The sequence below is a fragment of the Phlebotomus papatasi genome, chromosome 1 (genome assembly GCF_024763615.1).
Source record: "Phlebotomus papatasi isolate M1 chromosome 1, Ppap_2.1, whole genome shotgun sequence".
NCBI classification, from domain to species: domain Eukaryota; kingdom Metazoa; phylum Arthropoda; class Insecta; order Diptera; family Psychodidae; genus Phlebotomus; species Phlebotomus papatasi.
Genome location: NC_077222.1, coordinates 86,810,021 through 86,832,245, shown reverse-complemented (window position 1 = coordinate 86,832,245; position 22,225 = coordinate 86,810,021). Strand labels below are relative to the sequence as shown.

The 22,225-nt window shown below is 32.7% G+C and overlaps 1 protein-coding gene across 7 annotated transcripts in view; it reads left to right on the top strand.

Annotated features, from left to right (window-relative positions):
- The window catches only part of LOC129797905 (maternal protein pumilio), a 280,842-nt gene extending 259,136 nt beyond the window's left edge, over nt 1–21,706 (top strand). For 3 of the 7 annotated variants that reach the window (XM_055840776.1, XM_055840780.1, XM_055840781.1), the window contains 5 exons: nt 2,515–2,713; nt 3,155–3,229; nt 8,949–9,998; nt 15,236–15,404; nt 19,565–21,706. In XM_055840776.1, coding sequence (XP_055696751.1) covers nt 2,515–2,713; nt 3,155–3,229; nt 8,949–9,998; nt 15,236–15,404; nt 19,565–19,829 — 1,758 coding nt within the window. In that variant the 3' untranslated portion in view covers nt 19,830–21,706. The remainder of the gene's footprint in view (nt 1–2,514; nt 2,714–3,154; nt 3,230–8,948; nt 9,999–15,235; nt 15,405–19,564) is intronic. The other 4 variants (XM_055840779.1, XM_055840782.1, XM_055840778.1 and 1 more) reach the window with 3 other exon arrangements.
- Nucleotides 21,707–22,225: the final 519 nt, after the last annotated feature.

Genomic DNA, 22,225 nt, shown 5'->3' with positions numbered 1-22,225 from the left:
TACGTAAATTATCTTTTCGCAAAGCTTTTCGGTCTAGTGTACTACTGATTAAAGTGATTTAGAAATCGTAAAAGCATTCCAAAATCGAAAATTGCTTAGCAAGTGCGAATTTTAGAACGTTTTGGCCAAACGCCTGGCAAGTTGGCCTTTTTATATGGAGCTATTTGAAGCCAATTCCTAAATTGATCTCGGACTCAGCTCACAGTGCTCCAAGGAAAAAATTTATTTAAACAAAAATTTAGTATATTTATCCCTCCATACGGAAAGGTATCTTATAATACGGAAAAACTTCTCACTTTTTAAATATTTAGCATAACAATCACGAGTGCAGAAAAATTCCCATACGCATTTATATGTGAAAGTAAGAAATTGGCTTCAACTTTGAAGGCTATTCGCCGGGGATTAGGTTTTGGCATAACAGACAAGCATGCAGATGAACAAAAAAATAAATTCTAGAGAGATAAGTCATTTACGAATGCTTACCGATTTATTCCCGATCTCAAGATCATTCCAAAAAATCCAAATTTTGACTAAATCGGTTAAAAATAAACCATACAAACTTGATAAACTTGAATGTCGAGGTTTCTATATGGACTTTTTTAAATCAATGGGTAAATATCGACTGTTTCATTTCCTACTATGTTATCCCCAAGTCATAACTTTACAGAAGAGCCATTTAAAGTTAGAAATTCCTATGCTGACCGAAAAAAATTAAATATCTCATCAATTCTCATCATGAGATAAGACAATGAGGTAATCAAAAATTTGCGTAAGAATTGCAATGTTAATGCGTAAATTAACAAAATACGGTAAGGCTACGGCGAGCATTTTACTGTCAATGTGATTCTGCCCTAAATGGGATTGATTGTGGAGGCGGGTTGAAACAGAAAAAAGTCTAGAGATATCGTTATTTATTGGGGGTAATCGATGACTAAAAGCTTACCGTTTAAGCTCTAGGTCAGTGCAGTGGTAAATTAAAAAAATGCAGATTATTTATACTGCACTCTCTTTGAGTTCGAGCAGCATTCTTGTGCGAAAACCGTGTAAAAGAAGACGCACTACCTTCGGACGACTCAAGCTTCGAACAACTGATTTTTTTTTAAATATGTTTTTTTTAAAGAATATTACTCATTATAATATTGATTTATTAATAGGTATTTTAATGCCATACAATTTCCCTGAGAAGAGCTATGGGTTAATGGTTAAATCCATTAAGATCATAGAAAAAAAATTGATCGAAGATCGAAGCTTGAGTCGAATTGAAACATGGGTTCTGACCTGTAGGGGAATTCTGTAATTTTCGTGGCATTGTCACGCGTGTGTTCGAAACCTGACAATGCCAATCGAGCTTTTTTTCTCATATCATATGAGTTCGAAAATGCAATTCATTGAATTTTTAATGCAATCCCTTTACTTGATGATTTTATGAAAATACAGTACGTTTTGGTTGATTTGTTTAACAAAATTCATTGTTATTTGAATTGCCAGAAATCTCAAATATGTGACTTCTGACAATGTCACGTGAGCTAAAATAGCAATGTCACGGCTACAGAATCGCATTTTCGAAAAAGCTCTCCTAATATTCGAACTCAATTTGTCATATGGCATTGCCAGAGCGTTACAGAATTCCCCTCCATGATTTATTCCTTTCTGGCTCTTTACGACGTTTCAAGGAATTTTTGTCCTCTTCCTCAGGTCTACAATTAATCAAAAACATTTTAGAAAAAAAACTAATAAGACTTAACATGGATCATTCTTGGAGCTTGATGCTTGAGTCGTCTAAAGGTAGCACGCTTTCCCCTATAGGTATTTTTTATTCAATAATGAAGTTAAAAAAAGAGCTTCTAAGTCCGAGGGTAATATCAGTAAAATATAATTTTGACAGGTGGTATAAGCTCTTTAAATTCTTTCAATCGTTTGTGGTAGTCACTTCTGGGTTTTCTAAAAAAAAAGAATCCACAAACTCCCCTATTTCTAAAGAGAATCTCGGAAAATCTTTTGATAGTCTCACCCTCAATTTATAAACGGATTTTTCGTGATTTGATGGGGTTACCCCATTCTCTGGCAAATGCCAGGAAGCTTTGGTATTCCCGGGATGGTCTAATAGGCAATAAGCCTTAAGGCTAAAATCCTTTCCTGTTCTTTCTAAATTCTTCCCTCTTTCATTTCCGTATACCTTTGTCTTAAAACTCCCCAATAAATACCTCGGAGGGATTTATGATATTAACCACAAATTTAAATTCAAATAAATCTTAATCCAATTTAATGTTATATTGCAAAAAAAGTGTTTTAAAGTGTAAAGGAGAGTCTCAACTGAAAGCTACAAATTCACCAAATAATTTTACCTTGATTGTCGTTTATATAGTTTGAAAATAAAAAGAAATTAAAGGCATTTTTTTTGCGTGGGAGTATAAAATTTAAAACTTGTCAATAATATGCAAATAAACCGGTTAATATGAACTTAATGAATGTACAGAGGATACTTATATACAGTGATATTTGTATATATGATAGGTAATTTCGGCATTTTACGATCAGAGTGGTTCGTTGATGATGGGCCCTCGAACTGGTACGCCAATGCGTCTGGTGAGTCCTGCTCCTGTTCTTGTGCCTTCTGGAGCTCGAGCTCCACAGGCTCCCCCCATCTACCCGCCACAGCCTCAGGCAGCACAGCAAAACTTGTATTCAGCCCAAAATGGTTCAAGTGTTGGAGGTAGGTTGCCCTTTCTTTTTTTTTTTAAATAAATTTTGCAAAATATTGATGTACAGAAAAGATGCAAATATTATTCCTAAACTCGGCTTCATTGAAATGCATTTGTTTTTTTGCACATAATTATTTTTACTCCAAATTAAATTGTATTTACTAATTTTTTTAAATAATTTTTTTACATGGTGTAAAATATGCTTTTTTTCACTACAAAAACCTAAAAGGAAATACATTAAGTGTTCTTTGAGATTATTTTATTATGCCTTTTTCAAAATTTCTATTTCTATTAGTTTATTGCTTTACAATGTGCATTTTACTTAATGAGTTTATTGCTAAAAATCTGTAAAATGCAGATGTTGTTTCTAAATAATATTTTGTGTCATAAAACAAAAAAAATAAAACAAAAAAGATTCTTTTTGTGATAGTAAAATTATCTTACTAATATAGGTGGCGGGTTGTTCGCCCCCCAAGCGTTCAGCGGCGGTCTTGGTACCTTGGGGAGTCCTGCACAACCCACAGGTAGTTGTAAAATTTTCGGTGTATTTTTTTTATAAACTAATATATCTAATATATTTTTTGTCATGCATTCAAATTTTTTTTTGTATTGAAAAATTCATGTGAATTAAATTTGTACATTTTTTTTATCTGTCCGACTCTCAGTAATTCAGTGGGTAAATTTGAGTTTCTTTTTTTTTCGACGAAACATCATACGAAATTGCTGGGACGATGTGAGAAGTTGAATGAACGGTATAACGTGTTCTGTTTATTTTATTGTTTACTCCATTCGGGAGGTGAATGTGTGTGATTTGGAATAATGTGAGAAATGAAATATATATGGGAAATTCTTTGAAGACACGAAAAGTGAATGTTTGAATTGATTTTTTGCTATTTGATCTACTGTTTGTCATCTTTTCACAATACATAAGATATTCGAAAATTTTCACTTCTAAATCCATTGGAAGAGTCTCATTGTATTGACTTAGTATCGAAATTTATTTATAAATCAGTTTTTAAATCTTTTTTTTTCTTGTTCCAAAAATGTTTCAGATATTATTGTTCATTGTTTTTAGAAAATTTTCGAAAATCTTATGTTCAAGTTCTTGGAAAGCAAAAATTACAACATTTCCTTTGCAATGTAAGTCAAATGACACATCTTTTCCACCTTTTAGATCAGTAAGACTTCATGAAATCAAAATTCACATCCTTTTCTGTCCCAAACGTTTTAAATCTATCTATCCTGGTCTTTCGTACTCTTCTTCTTCTTTTGTACGTCACAACAAGTTCACTTTAGCTCAAATGAATTTGAGTGCCAAATAGTGAGATGGATATATACAAAACGTCTTCTGAAAAGGTAAAGGATGTGAATTTTGAATTCATGAAATTTTCCAGATTTAAAAGGTGTACCGGAAGCACTGCCCAGAATATTATCTAGAACCCAAAATAACTACGAAAATTCGTTATATGTAGGGGCATGACATTTTTCGTGTTTACCATATGTTTCTAACGTGCCGAAAAAACTTTCGATTTTATTAGCTGTTTTGTTTCATTGTAAAATGAATTAGTAAAAAATACAAATACAAAATAAAAACTAATTTAATATTGAATTGGCAACCAAAAACCCCAAATTGGCATCCTGCGTAGTTTTGGAGATATATCGTGAAAAGTGTACGAAAACGGGGAGAAATTTACACTAAACCGGTCGCATTTTTCAGAGCTAATGTCACCCCCCTGGTTATATGACTCTAATACATTTTTATAAAATTCACCTTTGTTAGAGGCAACAAATATTTTCACTATTTCTATAAGAGTTTGTTAAAAATAAAATGAAGTTTTGTTAATTCCACATAACATGATTCAAATCGTAGTAGAAAAATTCCAATTTCCAAGTTTGTTGGTAATTCCTTTAAATCTAATTAGAAATTTTCAGAACAATTTTTGATTAAAAATTGCACTTCGAGGAAATTTTCATGCGAATTCATTGCACTAGTTCAGACTCTGATTCAATTTATATGGAGTAAAAGAGTAAAAGGAAGAGCTATTGCAAGAAAAGTTACAGTCTGTTAAGTAAGAGCATGACCGGCTTAATGGCTTGAAAAAAATCAGGGGGGAGGGTTGATAACTTTTCGATACTCTCGACTCTAAATTTGAACTCAATAAATATCTAAATTAGTTACAAAAGTATAGTTATCGTCTAAATTTCTCAGAATCGACAGTCAGATCGAAAAGAAGTGATGATGTCATGAAGACGTTTAACGACTAATAAGGAGATCAGTCGTCACACTTATCGATAATGGCTTCGCCTGTCTGAGGATATGTTCCATAAATTTACAACATTTATCCGTCAGGTCTTTGAAATGAGACGAATTCATCCTGTAAGATCCTTAAAAATGTACACTCTTTTTCTCTGAGCCATGTACCTAATACATGTCTTGACATTTTTATTAAGATATGCATCTGGGGCAGTTTCGCGCAGCCTTATTTTTTTTTCCAAAACTTAATAGTCAAAGAAAAATGAAATATATTTAAACTATGTATCTTACATTAGTTTCTCTTGAGTATTTTCTATCTAAAAATCAGCTAATGCGCAGTACAATTCCTAGATATTTATTTTATTCTCTGAAAAATGTGTACTTTCGAAAGTAATGCATGGGCGAAACTACCCCATCTTCCCCTGCGTCACTTTGCCTCATCAAGGAAGGAATCATTTTAAGTTTCCTGTGTATTTAGCGGCCATTCCATGTGGAATTTTTGACCTTTTGAGGTCAAAATCAAGAAAAAGATCCTTTTAGAAGATCGACTTTAATGAACTCATGGCTGATAACATATTTCTGAGGTTCGAATTCGATGTCAACTTAATATTTTACGACAAAGCGTCCAAGACAAGGATGTCATCTATCGATTTACAAAAAAAAAAGGAGTACGATATTTGAAGACAACTGCCAATTTATGCCGATCACGCTTTCACTTAACAGACTGTACTTACAGTACAATTCTCGATCGTTCTAATGATATTTTTTTTTAAGTAAAATTTGACAACAAAACTATGATCAAAGTGATTTTGTAGGATTTTTGAATGACAATTTTTCAGACAAAGCCATTTCACAAATTGAGCTGTAAACTTTTAGCTATAAAGTTTAGAGAATAACAAACTTTTATTTTTAATGAAGTCAAATTACAAACGATTAAAATAGTCCGAAAGCTTCATACTTTGTCAATTTACAGATTTACCTCGAATATTTCTAAGTATTTGATTAATGTACGGTCTGATGGAGTGCACTAGCTGGTGAGAGCCGAATAAGACCCTTCGTTGTTCTTTTAATTTTTATTCGCTACAATGTTTTAAGAATACTATCTACCCTTTATCCGATCCACGAAACGGATTGGTGTAACCAAGATTGTTCAAAATGTTTTGTAAACCTGATGACGGGGACATCGTTGACCTGAAATGTTGTACCAAATAAAAATTAAAAGAAAGGAAAAAGGCCCTCCTGTTCGCCCTGTTCTCACCAGTCACTATTTCTGAGTTACTTAGATCTTTAATTTACTATCAGTCAAAAAGTAACATCTTTGTGAAATTAGATAAAACCAAATTATTATGCAGGGCATTCAAAGGGTCAAGTGGTAGAGCACTTTTTCTAAAGCCGTCTTCAGACTAGAGCAATCAATTTTAAGTAAAATTTTTCCAAGAAATCTTGACTGATAAGAAATTATAGCAGTTAAGCCATATGGCCCATATGGCTATGCCTTAGATCTGAAACCCGTATAAGATGCAAGTTTCCCGGATTCGAATTCCTTTCAGGTCACTAGGCATTTTTCTGGCATTGAAGGTGTTCGAATTCGAATTGCATCCAGTGAGCTTTATTGCACTTGATTCCATGGGGTAGTAAGGGATTTCCAATCCCAGCCCTGTTTATGTTATTGATGAGAAAAAAAATAACAATGCATTTTTGGAACTTTCCTTTCGGGAAAGCTTAGTTCATCTACGGAATGTTGTGCCAGCACTATTATTATTTCGCATTTCGCACACAAATCCAAATTGAGTTTATTATGATGCTCACGATAAGAAGAAGAAGATAAATTCAAAGGAGTGAGATAGATATATGCTACACGTTTTAGATTCTTATGGCTCTGGCACACCTTTTAGATCAGGAAAATTTCGTGAAGTCAAAATTCGCATCCTTTTCTTTCTCACACATTTTGCAATGTCTATCTCATTCTTTTGCTCTTCAAATTCGATTGAGCTAAATTGAATTTGGTGTGATGTTTAAAAGAAGAAGAAGAGTACGAGAGAATGAGATAGTCATATGCAAAACATGTGAGAAAGAAAGGGAGTCGAATTTTGACTTCATGAAATTTTCCTGATCTAAAAGGTGTGCCGGAGCCATTAGAACAAAAAGGACAGCAATTTTGATTTCATGAAAATTTCCTGATCTAAAAGGCATAGCCGAGGTAGCAGATGTCAAGTCTGACTAAAGACTTATCAATGGTTTAATTAAGAGATGGGTGGGGGTCGTGGGGGTAGTACCATGTTAGTATATTTTCAAAAAGAAACTTGTGTTTGACTTTTTAAAGAGACAGAGATATGAAAGAGATAGGAAATGCTTTGTTATAGGAAATATAGTTATCTCGTTCACTATCGTGCTGCATTGCTTTAAAAGTGTCCGTTAATTTTCAGAGATTTACATAAAATATTTTTGGAAGGAATTAGCAAGAATCTCAAATAAATTATCATATTGTCCAACGCATTATGCCCAACGCACAATAACTTTTGTTAGCAAACATGTTTTCAAAATTTTCTATTACAGAGAGCGAGATGACTATCTACATTTCATTCACTCTCATAGGATATTTTGAAAACATGTTTATAAACAAAAGTTATTGTGTGTTGGGCATTATTATGACCAGCGCACAATAAATTTTATTTATAAACATGTTTTCAAAATTTTCTCTTTAGAGTAAGCGAGATGACTAGATCTAGATCTCATTCACTCTCACAGAAATGTCAAAAACATGTTTACAAAACAAAAGTTATTGTGCGTTGGGCATTATGATCAACGCACAATAACTTTTGTTTAGTAAACATGTTTTAGACTTTTGAATGAGAGTGAGTGAGATCTAGATCTAGTCGTCTCGCTTATGCCCAACGCACAATAACTTTTGTTTGTAAACATGTTTTTAAAATTTCCTCTGAGAGAGAGCAAGATAACTAGATGTCGGTTTCATTCGCTCTCATTGAAATGTCAAAAACATGTTTACAAAATAAAAGTTATTGTGCGCTGGGCATTATGACCAGCGCACAATAACTTTTGTTTGTAAACATGTTTTCAAAATTTCCCATTAGAATGAGCGAGATGACTAGATCTATGTTTCAGTCACTCTCATTGAAATGTCAAAAACATGTTTACTAAACAAAAATTATTATGCGTTGTGCATTATTCTCTTGGAAAATTTTGTAAACATGTTTACAAACAAAAGTTATTGTGCGCTGACCATTATGCAACGCACAATGACTTGTTTGTAAACATGTTTTTGACATTTCAATGAGAGTGAGTCAGACATCCAGTTATCTCGTTTTCCCTCATAGAATATATTGAAAACATATTTACAAACAAAAGTTATTGTGCGTTGGGTATTATACGTTGGACAACATGATAATTCATTTGTGATTATTGAATTGTTTTTAGGAAAATTACTGACCACTCTAAGAAATTGCTTGGAATTATTCAAGGGGTCGTCTATGCATCTCTGTGTCTCATTTTTATGATGTCGATTTTGAACATGTTTGATCATGATTCATATTTTGCATTGAAATACTTTTTTCGCCCTCTCCATCCCCTTTTTATGACCCAATCAGTCCATTGCTGTTCAAAGTCCAAAGTGGCAAATTTGTGTGTGCGTGCTTGTGTTTTTCTTTTGTAGAATGTTTTTCTCTGAAGAATTCATCTTTTTCTCTCCCTTCCCCATTCGTCAATAGATCCTCGTATGATCTCAATATTTTCCTTTTTCTCAGTTCTTATCGGGCTTTCTGAAGGGAAACATTTGAGCAAGTTTGTGTGAGAATTTCATGATGTGGGATCCACTGAGGATAGAACAATTGAATATTGGTTGGTTTTTCTTGAGAAATTGCGTCCGAGGAATATTTTTAATTTTTCAATGTTTTTTTTTTGTGGTTGACTTTGAGTGTTTATTGGAATTTCTGTTGGGATAATTTGGGATTTTTTTTTGTTATTTTGCAAAATAGGTTTGAATTCATCTCTGTCGGCACGTCGCGATTCCTTTGATCGCAATACATCAGCCTTTAGTCCGTCATCCTTGGACTACACTACGTCGACGGCGGCGAGAAATGCTGCAGCTGCCAAATGGCCAGTAGGGAATTATGGAGCCCTTGGAACTGTGACAGCAGCTTCGGCTAGTCCCCATGGTGCCCCCATTACACCGCCACCATCGGGAATTGGGGGCTTGGTGACAAATCGAGCTCCTGGGGCAGAGACAAAATTCCGAACTCAACTGGCACCAGTTGGACTTTCGACGGCCAATACCATCTTCGGTTCCAATAATTCCATCTTTTCAAAATTGACCAATACCGTGAGAAATCCTGCGGCTCCGCTGGACCGTCAACCTGGTCGATCGCGCATGCTGGAAGACTTCCGGAATCAGCGTTTCCCGAATTTGGTGTTGCGCGATTTGGAAAATCATATTGTGGAATTTTCACAGGATCAACATGGATCGCGATTTATCCAGCAGAAGCTCGAACGTGCCACAACTCCTGAGAAACAAATGGTATTCCAGGAGATCCTTGGATCGGCATACAGTCTGATGACGGATGTCTTTGGAAATTATGTCATTCAGAAGTTCTTTGAGTACGGAACACCTGAGCAAAAATCCACACTGGCACAACAGGTCAAAGGTCATGTTCTGCCACTGGCACTTCAAATGTATGGCTGTCGTGTGATCCAGAAGGCACTGGAGAGCATTCCACCGGAGCAGCAGCAGGAAATTGTCCGGGAACTCGATGGGCATGTGCTGAAGTGTGTTAAAGATCAAAATGGTAATCACGTGGTGCAGAAATGTATTGAATGTGTCGAACCGAGTGCTCTGCAGTTCATTATTAATGCTTTTGCTGGACAAGTGTATACCTTGAGTACACATCCCTATGGATGTCGTGTGATTCAGCGCATCTTGGAGCACTGTACGGCCGAACAGACAGCTCCAATTTTGGCCGAATTGCATACGCACACAAATCAATTAATTGAAGATCAATACGGAAATTATGTCATTCAACATGTTCTGGGTGAGTGTCCTTTTCTTTTTATCCTTTAATTCCTTTTTAATAATTTTACCAAAAATAATGATTTCATTCAAAGTTTTCTAAAAGCCTCTCTTGAATTTATAAATATGACAAAAAAAATTGTTATTACGTTGTTCACAATTTTCATATCTTTAATATTCATTAATGTCGTTTATTTTAACAAAATATTTCCGAAAATTAGCATATATTATTGTTTGGTTTATTTTTCTCCATCGTCGTCTCGTCTTCATAATCGTTACAGTGTCACGCTAAAAATAGTGACTCATCATCATATTGGAATTTAAATTAATTTTGACTGGGAATATTTTTGGAATATTTTCTTCAGTCAAACATCTGAAGAAATTTTAACATGTCTTTTAATTAATTTATTTTTTAAATTATTGTTCCGGTTCACTTGAAAATATTAAACAGATATTCAGTGGAAAAATGAATTGTTTGTCACAGAGAAAAGTCTTTTGTCACAGGAAATTATTTATTAAAAGTTTGAAGGAATGCTACAACTGAATCCTTTTACGATAAAGTGGGTCAGCATAAGAGTGACCTATGACCTGCATAACTTTTATACTCCTCTCTGATTTATTTAATGGAAAGCTTTTACCTTAAAAAATTTATCAACTTGTTTCACTTTGTTTTATAAATTTTTTGTTCAAAATAATTATTAGATTATTTTTGTAAAGTTGTTTTGAAATTTAGAAGATGACATTCCAAAAAATGGGTAAACAATCACATTTCCAGTCTCTTTGTACTTACATTATTTATAAATAGGGGTTTGACGGGCAGTTTAGGCGGCTGAAGTTTTATAAGAGTTATTTAAAGTATAGGGGAAAGTACACTGTAAAAACTTTTGGAGACTTACCAAAATATTGGAACAAGTTTTCCTTAGAACAAATTTTTTTGGAATCGATTTGTACCTAGAGAAGATATTTGTTTGTTCCAAAAAGTTTTCTTTACAGTTTCGTTACGAAATATAGTTACAATTTTGTTAGAGTTTTCTTTTGAAACTGTTTTGATACGATGAAATGTCTACAAATTTGAGTTGAATTCGTTTTATATAAATTTGTTCCTAAAAGTTGGAATAGAATTTTTTGCACTCGGCTGTTTTGTTCCCATTGTCAGGAACAAATTGGTACATTTTTTTTATAACAATACTATTCCTACATCTGTAACATATTTGTTCCTAAAATTTTCTGTGTCCGTGGAAAAGGTAATTTTTGGAACGAAATTGTTACTCATACGGAGAATATTTTGTTCCCATTGTCGGGAACAAATTCATGTAAAAGATTTCGTCTTACATTTAAGGCTTATACTTCAGTCGAGATAAATTTCGGTGGCGAAAGTTCATAAGGAATATCAAATAAAAATCAACTTAAAAGTGTTTTATGCAGACGCGTTCATGACGAAATCATATGCGATTGCTGGCAGCAGGAGGGGGAAGGGAATCTCGAATTAAAAAAGTGAAACTATGTAGCACGAAAATTACTACAGATTTGGCATTCTCCTCGCCTCGTTGGTGTCGGGTAACTGAGTGTGAGAGGATGGATACGATTTTATACTAGACGAGCTATTTTTGGAACAAATTCGTTACTACTATTGGGTATCTTTTTGTTCCTCTTGGAAGGTACAAATTTATTCCAAAAATCTTTGGTGTCCGTGGACGAGCTACGTTTTAAAACAAATTCGTTACTACTATTGATCATCTTTTTGAGTTTCGTAAAATGAATAAGATTGTGCCAAAAATTATGGTGTTCGTGGACGAGTTAATTTTTGGAACAAACAAATATGTACCGAAATTTTTTACGGTGTATAGGGGAAAGTACCCATGCTTTCCTCAGTCCCAAAGCTTCATAATGACTAAATATTTCCTATGTTTCTGAATAAATGTGACTCCGCAATATATTTTAAAAACAGGACACTTTCCCCTAGTTTTTAAAATATGGGAACGATGAGTCATATTTACTTAGTAACATAGGAAAAATTTAGTCATTATGAAGTTAGGGATCTTACGAAGCTTGGGAACTTTTCCCTATATTAGGGCTAACTAAGTCTAACTGGTGTTTCCTATCTTGTCTATCTGAAAAAAAAAATACAGCATACAATATATTATCCCAAAAGATTGTGTTTTCGAAAACTAAGCATGCCCGAAACTGCCCCATGTTCAGTTACTTCCATTTACCCTTCTATGTTTTTTTTTTTTAATTTTCCAAAATGTTTTAATTATCAGAGAGTCACTTTCAAATGTAACTGAAAAATAATATGAGAGATTTATGTGGCATTCTCAGCCAATATTTTATTTAAAAAAAAATATTTTTATTGATAATATTGCTATTCAATTGTCAACTTGTCAAATTCAGTATTCAAAATATTTCTTTACTGACTTAAGCTGTTGGAACTGGTGTCATAAAAAAGTATTTTAAGATTTTTTGAAAGAATATGTTCAATTTATTGAATGAATTTTTGAAGAAAAATACCTTCACTTTGGCCTCTACATATTGGGAGAAATTTTCGTGAAAAAATGCATTTTTGATAGAATTTTGATGTTTTTCCACCTCCAGCACTGCATACGATTTCCTTCAAAAACCAAATTTTTGACAAATGTTCCCAATGTGTAAGAGCCATTAAGAAAGATTTTTGAAAGATTTTTTGAAGACAAAAGCCTCCATATTGGATTTATTTTTCTTCAAAAATTTTTGACAGATTGTTATCATTCGCAAGTTTGTGGTTCTTTCATGAAATTTTTATAAAAATTTGTTGTTTCACCGCCGGAAAGTGAAAAAGTTTTTGTCGAAATTCCTTGGGACCCTTGGAACAGTATTTATTGGGTTTTTCTAATTTTTCTGGATACGTTTCCAAAAATCCAAAAGAAGAGTATTTTTCCGGAAATGTCGGTTTTGTCGGAATCCAATCCAGCTTTGAAGGAACATTTCTTCTGATTTTGCACTAGAAATTGCTCAAATTAAAGGAATTTACACAAACATTTTTTCTAACACTTTCTAGCGGACAAAAATATCTTGAATTGTGACGGTTTCCTTCAAAAATTCTGTCAAAAATTACTTTGTTGAATTTTATTCCAATGTGTATTAAATTAATTTCTTTCAAAAATTTTTGATACAAAATACGTTGAACTGAATTTGATGTTTGAAAAAATCGTCTACACATTAAGGCTTCTTACACGTTCGGAGGAAATTTCTTTAAAAAAATCATATTTGACAGAATTTTGACGTTTCTACCTACTGTATTACATGCAATTTCCTTCAAAAAACCATTTTTTGTCAAAAATTCTGTAAAATCCATGAAATTTCTCATAATGTACCACAGTGAGTGGGTCAAAATAGACAAAAAACAGCATATTTTTCTCTATATTCTTTTGATCATAATAAAGAATTTATTTAATTCAAGCTTATTAGCATATAAAAGTACAACATTTAAACTATATTTTCTGAAATTTTTATTTAGAAGTTTTAAAAATTATGTCTCAGGGACTTGGTTTTCGTAGACCTTTCGGAAAAAAATATACGTACTTTTCGGTGAAAAGATTTCACGGAATTGGTCATCTCAAAGCCAAAAATCAAATATTTTCATTTAGTTGATGAGTTAAACTAATCCTTGAACGAAGGATTTTGGAAAAAAATGAAATTTTAAATTTTTGGGAGAATTTAATGCTAAAAATACTATTTTTGACGTATTTTACACGAGGTTTTGTTTTGTAGACTAAGTTGTGATCAAGTAAATATAAAATTCTTTGTTCAAGGACTAGCTTTATTTATCAGCTAACAGGAAATTTTTGGTTTTCAGATGAACTAGGGTAAGATAGGGTAATTTGGAAACATGTCTAATTTGGAACTGTGAGATTTCCTAACAGTTTATATGACAAAATGTGGAAGTATTCTCGCATGTAAAGTTTTCTACTTCTTCGTGGTTTTATTTTTGCCTTTGACCATCTAAAAGAGTGAGAAAATTTCAAAATTCCAAAATAGACAAGATTCCAAATTACCCCATCTTGCCCTAAGTCTGAAAAATCTGGTCCACCGAAAAGTATGTTTTCTTCAAAAATAAGATTTCAATGGCTGAATTTTTAAAATTTATGTTTACAAATTTTAGAAAATATACTTTAAAGTTTGTAATTTTATATGCCTAAGAGCTTTAATTAAATAATTTTCTTATAATGCTAAAAAAATTAGAGAAAATATTCTTTTTTTTTTTGTATTCTTGACTCAAGTAACCCCTTTAGACGAAATGTCAAAATTCCGTCCAAAAGACATTTTTTTTGCGAAAATTTCGTCCTTTGTGTAGAGAGGCCTTAATTCAAAATTGTTGAAAATAACTTAATTTAATCAAAATCGAATTTTGATGATTACGTCTTGTTACAATTTGCCCCAGGTTCTTCGATATTTAAATATTCTTGTGTAGGGGAAAGTGCTCTCCCTTCGAACGTTCATGCCTTTGAATAATGTGAATTTCTTTTGTTTTTCGTGATAGATTTACACTAAATTATCACGATATTATCAACAATTGATGATAAGCCAACTAATATTTAATAGAAATGTGTAATTTTCTTGGGAAAACTAAAAGAAAATTCACATTATTCGAAGGCATGAACGTTCGAAGGGAGAGTACTTTCCCCTATATAATTTTTTTAAAATGACATAATAATCCGTAGATAGCAAAAAATGAAAAGCATTTCCATTTGTTTATCTTCAGTTGAACTATTTTAATTCTATAAATTTAGAGCATTCGGTGGAAAATATGTTCAAACTTGGTATGTGTATTATTTAGTTCCGGTCATTCCGGCACTCTTCTACTTGGATAGGAAATATTGGTGTTAAGAGAAAATAAAGTGCTAATATTTCAGCATTTAGAAAGATCTTTATCATCATGAGTTGTGTTTTGTCTGAAGGTTATGGTTCAAGTGTTTTTTTTTTAACTAGAAAGCTTGAATATCTTGTGCCATTTGCTCGGGTATATTTGAATAATACATTATTATCATTAGAATATCTCTACAGTGTTAATTGCAGTCTTAAATAAATCCTGATAGAAATCTCAAGAAAATGGGGAAAATGAAATTAGTGAGGAATATTCTACTGTTCGACATTTGCACTGTTTTGTGTATTTTTTTTTCTCTAAAAAAAGGAAAAGAAATGTATTTGACTTTCAAGCTCATTATTTTATTGAATTGTGTTTTATATGTGAAAAAAAAATGTTGTTTTGTCGCCTTCTTGCAGAACATGGAAAGCCTGAGGACAAGTCTGTTCTTATTGCGAGTGTTAGGGGAAAAGTTTTAGTCCTATCGCAGCATAAGTTTGCATCAAATGTCGTGGAGAAATGTGTTACACATGCTACAAGAGCTGAGAGAGCGTATCTAATTGATGAGGTTTGCTCCTTCAATGATGGGTGAGTATTGTTGTCATTGTAAAGGGAAGGAGGGTGGACAAGGGCAGTTCCTGGGGAAGAGGGTCCCTGTTTGAGTTTTTGGAGTGTGTTCCTGGCTTGGGTTTCCATAATGGGCGAATGTGAAAGGGAGTCCTAAATTGAGTGGACACAGGTTCGACTAAAGGGGACCAGATGAGTGAAGACAAACAATTCCTGTTGGAAGAAGAGGGTGTGCGTAATGAGCAAAAGAACGTGTGTGCTCATCAATTGGCACACAGCCCCAAGAAATGCAAACAAACAGGTTCCAACTGACGATTGACTAGCCGTTGCGGTGAATTCTCTCCTTTGATTAAAATGTTTGTAATTAAGCATCTAGCACAAGTTTACGGTCGCATTATGTAAATGAGAAGGCACACAACATGTAATTTTATTAGTCTAGCGCAGACTTGTTTTATCAACATATCTGAACCTGGTTTCTTGTCTTCTGAAAACGCATAATGTGTTGTATACAGATCTTGGTCATTTGGTCAATTCATTGAACGGAATTTAACAGAGGAAGTGGTTGAGTAATGCAATTTACAGGTTCTTGGTTAACACTTTTTTTTAAGTATACATAAATTTACCATGTTTACAAGTTCATTGATACACTGTTCATTTTTACAGTGGAATAATTAAAACGGGTTATTAATCGAGTTCAGAAAATATAGTGATAGCGATCAGCTGATCGGATTAAAAATATTCAAATTAAATATTTACTTAATTTACGTAATTCTTCTTACAAAAATAATAAAAAATCTGGGAAACAGAACAGAGAAAGAATGTTTGATAAAAATTCTAAATCAGGAAAGTTTAAGAAACCATGTTTGAATTTTGAATCTCTTTTTAAAAAAGTGATTACGGACAAGATTACGGGTAAATCAATTCAGGAAACTAGAGCCAATTGTACAGGGAACTCGTACATTTGTCAAGGAACCCGAGGAACCCGTACCTTTGCCAAGGAACTCGGGGAACCTATACATTTTCACAAAGGGCCCATAAATTTTTCAGGGGACCCGCCGGGATACCATGAATTTTTCAGGGACACATTGTTTTATGGAGAATCCGGGGAACCCATATATTTGTCCAGGAACCCGGACATTCATACATTTGTCAAGGAACCTGGGGAAGTCATACTTTCTCACAGAGGACCCATAAATTTTTCAGGGGACCCGCCGGGAAACCATGCATTTTTCAGGGACACATTGTTTTTTAGAGAATCAGGGGAACCCATACCTTTGTCCAGGAACCCGGGTATCCATACATTTGTCAAGGAACCCGGGGAAGTCATACTTTCTCACAGAGGACACATATATTTTTCAGAGGACCCGGGGAACTATGCATTTTTCAGGGAACCTACACATTTGTTAGGGAACTCGGGGGACCCATACAATTTTTAAGAAACCTGGAAACCCATACCTTTTCACAGAGAATCCATAAATCCCAGGGAACCCTTACACTCTTTAGGAAACCCGAGACTCATAAATTTATCAGGGAATCCTTGAATTTCTCAAGATACCCTTACACTTTTCAGGGAACTTGGGGAACTAATACAATGGAAAACTCGGAAAACCCATACATTTTTGCAATTTAAATTAAATTTTCGTGTTGAAATAACGAAAAGAAATTGAGCAAAGAATACATTTATAAATTTTATCAATAATTTCTTATATTTTTAATCGTAATTTTTAACGTTCCTATAGGTCTAAGTTGTGAAAATTTCATTGGATTTTCAAAACCGATATTTTTTGAAGAGTTTGCGAAAACATCCGAAGATTTAATTTGAAGTTTAAAAATTGGTTTCTGGACGTTATTAAAATGGGATATTGAAATAAAATAATATCAACATTAAGTTCAGCAAGCGCAACAAGTTAATTTCTTTATCCAATTTATAAAGTGAACTGTATTTGAAATTGTCTTTTGTTTATTGAAAATTTTTCGCATTTGTGCTAGAAAATATATTTTAAAAAATGTTTATTGAAGAAGAAAAAGTATAATCTCTATAATTTCTAATCTTTTTATTGCTTAAAAATATTAAGATTTTGAATTTTAATGCACCAATTTTGAAATAATTCTTATAATATTATACTAGTGCTCAACTACCATTTTTAGTATTCAAATTTTACACAAGGTTGCTCAAAAATATTCTTTGGTGCCGGCCAAAATCCTGAAAACTAAAATCCAAAAGACAAAATCCCGAATCCTTCAAACCTTACCGATTTTAGAGCTCTGTTCGTTTCAGGTTTTTTTTTAGAGAAAAGTTATCTAAAAGAAACTGTTGGAAGTTTGAAAATTTTTAAACCAACGAGTTGCTCAAAAATGATTAAGAAAGAATAATAACGGACTTGTTTTAATTTTCACTTATTTTTTGCTTTAGTAAATTATTATAGTTTTTCATCCTGTCAGTGGTCATCTTTTTCGTCTTCGCCACTCCTGGAATTTCTTTTACGCGTATGATTATCTTGGCATAAAGTTCATGTTTTTTGTTCGAGCACGTTGTGTTGTTTTTCTTCTCAAATCGAAATGCTTGAGAACGGAATCCTGAAATTGTTAATTAATTGTTGTAATTCCGAATTAACTTAGAAAATTAAATGAACTCACTTTCAAACGTTCTGCCATCCTGAAATAAGACAAAACTTAAGAAAAAATCAAGTAAGCAAGTATTTACGCACCGTTGTTTTAGATGTTGACGATTGATCACACAAAATTTTCCTCTGCTTTTTCCAAGCACGAGTGCAATAGTTGGAGTAGTTATGACACTTTTAAGAATTCGGAATTTGGCATTCGGGATTTTGGCTTTTGAGATTGTGGCTTTCGGGATTGAGGCTTTTCGGAATTAGACTCTTCGGTATAGTGATTTTTCGAGAATTTGGTTTTCGGAATTTTCTTGTTTCCGAGATTTTGATTTTCTGGATTTTGGCTCTGCGGATATTGGCTTTCAGGATCTTGGTTTCTCGGGATTTTGGCATTCGGAATTTTGGTTCATTCGGGATTTTGGCTTTTGAGATTGTGGCTTTCGGGATTTAGGCTTTTCGGGATTTTTGACTCTTCGGGATAGTTATTTTTCGAAAATTTGGTTTTCGGAATTTTCTCGTTTCCGGAATTTTGACTTTTGGGATTTTGGCTTTCAGGATCTTGATTTTTCTGAATTTTGGCGTTCGGAATTTTGGTCCATTTGGAATTTTGGTTTTTGAAATTGTGGCTTTCGGGATTGAGGCTTTTCGGGATTTTTGACTCTTCGGGATAGTGATATTTCGAAAATTTGGTTTTCGGGATTTTCTCGTTTCCGGGATTTTGACTTTCGGGACATTGGCTTTCAGGATCTTGGTTTTTCGGGATTTTGGCGTTCGGTATTTTGGTCCATTCGGAATTTTGGCTTTTCGGAATTTTGGTTTTTGATATTGTGGCTTTCGGGATAGAGGCTTTTCGGGATTTTCGACTCTTCGGGATTGTGATTTTTCGAAAATTTGGTTTTCGGGATTTTCTCGTTTCCGGGATTTTGATTTTAGGGGTATTGGCTTTCAGGATCTTGGCTTTTCGGTATTTTGGCGTTCGGAATTTTGGTCTATTCGGGATTTAAGAATATAGGGGCACAATTGAAAAAATAATAACTATTTTAAATCTCAACAATAAACATTTGTAAAGGTTAACCTTTTTTCAAGAATTATTTTTCACACAATTTCTAGCAGCAATTGAAGGATTTTTGACAAAAAAAAATTCATAATATTGAAATGTGGCTTCAAAATAGAAGAATTTGAATACACTATTTCTAGTTTTTGTATATATTTAAAATAATCAAGTAAATTATTTAAATATTTGTAGAGCACTCTAAAAATTTCTTCAATATTGACAAATATGGACATAAATTCCTTCAGTGTGTAGAGGTCATAAGTTAATCCATTTATTTTAATATTCCATTTCATTTGGATTTTATTTTAATTATTTTCTTCAATAAACATTTTGATATTATTTATCCAATGTGCAGGCAGCTTTAACTATCTATCTATGGGAAGGAATGGATGAGAAAATATTTATTTGAGTGTTTTTTATTGGGGGGTTTCCCTGGGATTTGCAAAACATCGATTAATTTGCCGGTATAAGTTTGATGAATATTGTAGGTGATTGACTTTTTGAATTTGTTCCAGTTCCCTTTACACCATGATGAAGGATCAATATGCTAACTATGTGGTTCAGAAGATGATTGATGTGTCTGAACCGACGCAGCGAAAGAATCTTATGCATAAGATCCGACCACATATGAATTCACTGAGAAAATACACATATGGAAAACATATAATATCGAAGTTGGAGAAGTTTTTCATGAAATCAACAAATGCCGTAGGGAGCTCACTGACGGCCAATACTGAGGGACTGGGTCCCATTGGACCACCAAGCAATGGTGTTCTGTAAGGAAGTGGAAGGAAGGAGAGATACGAGGTAGGGTTAGGAGGAGGTTAGAGAGTGAGGTATGATAGGAGAAAAATCACTTTTTTTTTGTGTAAAGAGTTTTTTTTACGTCTCTTTTTTTTAGTTTTTTATAAAAACATCCATAGCATTGTAGTAGAAGAGATAAGTTTTCTTTATCCGATACTTCACTCTTTTTTTTAATTAATTATTTTACATAAAATATTATAGAATGTATTTTATAGAAAATTTATTTTTTCGTATCGAGTGATTACGACTTTGAAGACTTTTCACTTTTTTTTTATTAAAAAAATATGCTCTAATTTCCATTAGACTTTTTTTTCCTATATTTATATTTTCATGAGAAAGAGTGTTAAGGGAAAAAGTTGAACTATTCGAGTTTTTTTTTTGGGTTTAACGTGATGAAGAAAATCTCTGTGTTGCTGCGTAAAAGAACACTGTCTAATATGATAAAGAAAATATTTTTAATTTTTTTTCTTTCCATTTAAAAAATATGATGATATGAAAAAGAAAATAATATTGAAATATATTTAGAAAAAGAGGAAATTTAAAGAAAACAAAGAAAAACAGGTGTATTTAAATGTACATCGTTGCGAAAGTGTTTGTATCTATTGAATGTATTATAATGAAGTAGGAAAAGGAAGAAATTTACTAAGGGATTTTTTTTTCTTTAGAAAAATAGTTTCTTCATAATTTTTTTTTCAATTTTTTTTTAACGATAAGACTAAAAATTCCATAATTTCTATTTTATTTCCTTTTTTTTTACAAACTTAACAATGTCAAATAGAAAGCAAAATGAGAAGTTATTCAAAATAAAAATGAATTCATAAATATTCGAAATAATCTAGTATTTTTCTAATTGTGTAAATTTGTGTAATTTTGAAAGGGATTAAAAGGGAATGCAGATGGAGATAAAAACGATTAGAAACTATATTTTTATTGGCTTAATTAAACACGTGATGAAGTTTTTGAGGAGTTAATTGATTGAAGTAGATTGAAGAAGGAAGAGGAAGTAGATAAAATGTGAAGTCTCTGTTAGAAGGGGGATAGCACTTGAAATAGATGAAATGTCAAAGGATATTTCAATTGGATCCTCGAAGGAGACAAAAGTCTTTTAAAACAATAAAGAGGATGATTTCACTGGTTGGAACACAAATGACTTTTCAGCACTGTCGCCTCATTTGGCTAAAGACTCTTTTTTGAGATTGACGGGGTGGACAGGGTTGGTTCCGAAAAGGATTAAAATATCCACAGTGGCATTTTTTGTCTTGTCCCTGGAGCTCTCCATCGTTCAAAAGATGAAATTTACTTTGAAATGGAATGGATAAGGGCTCCGGGCAAGATTTATTCAATAGGAATTATATTAAAATTAAGATGAATATTCATGTAGTAGAATTTTTTGTGTATATGGAGCCAGTCAATGTGAACAATTTTTACTTGACAGCATATTATTTTGTGCAAAAATAAAATTAAAAAAAAGAAAACTTCTTAAAAAAGGATAAAAAAAAACATTAAATCACGGAAAAAATAAAACCTTGTGTAAAAGAAAATAATGCAAAGAAAAAGAAAAAAAAACATGATGAAAATTGCCAAAGTTCCAAGGACAGCACAAAGAAAAAAATGTTTGTATCAAAATGACGTAAATTATTTTAAATATAAAAGTAAATAAAGAAAAAAAATTAAAAATAAAGAAAAAAATGTGTGGCCCATAAATCAAACCAACAAGAAGATAAAAAAATAAAGATGATACGTTTGAAAATTAAAACAAAAAAAAATCAAATCTACTATGGAAGCTGGCATAGGGATCACAAAAACGCTCTCTTATAAATAAATAAAGAAAAATTAAAAAAAAAAAACAAAAACGAAACACTTAATTATTAAAAAGAGAAAAAAAATAAATTAACTGATAAAAAGATGATTTATCGCTTAATGAAATTGTAGTGACACTGTTTAACTTGGAATATGTATAATTAATGTTCTATACTTTTTAAAGGATATCTCTCAATGCAATTCTATGTATTCGATATTGTCACTTTTTTCCAATCACGCGGATTTTTAATTTGTTTTTTGCCCTTTTCTTCTCTTTAACCTTCCGCAGAAGATTCATATTGTGGCATTTGCTGATTAAAAGAGGAATAGAAGTGACTTAGACTTTTTGGATGGTATTTTTAATTCAATTTTTTAAACCCTTGCTCTTTGACGCAAGGGTCCTGGGTTCGATTCTGAATGAGATCACCAGAATTTTTTCTGAAATTAAAAGTGTCCTAAGAATCGCACTCAGTGAAATTCTGTACACTTAGTGGGAAGTGGGACCATTTTGAATTGAACACATTTAAAACTAGGGTATGAATTCTGATATGGTGAGTTTTTCACGTGAGAAA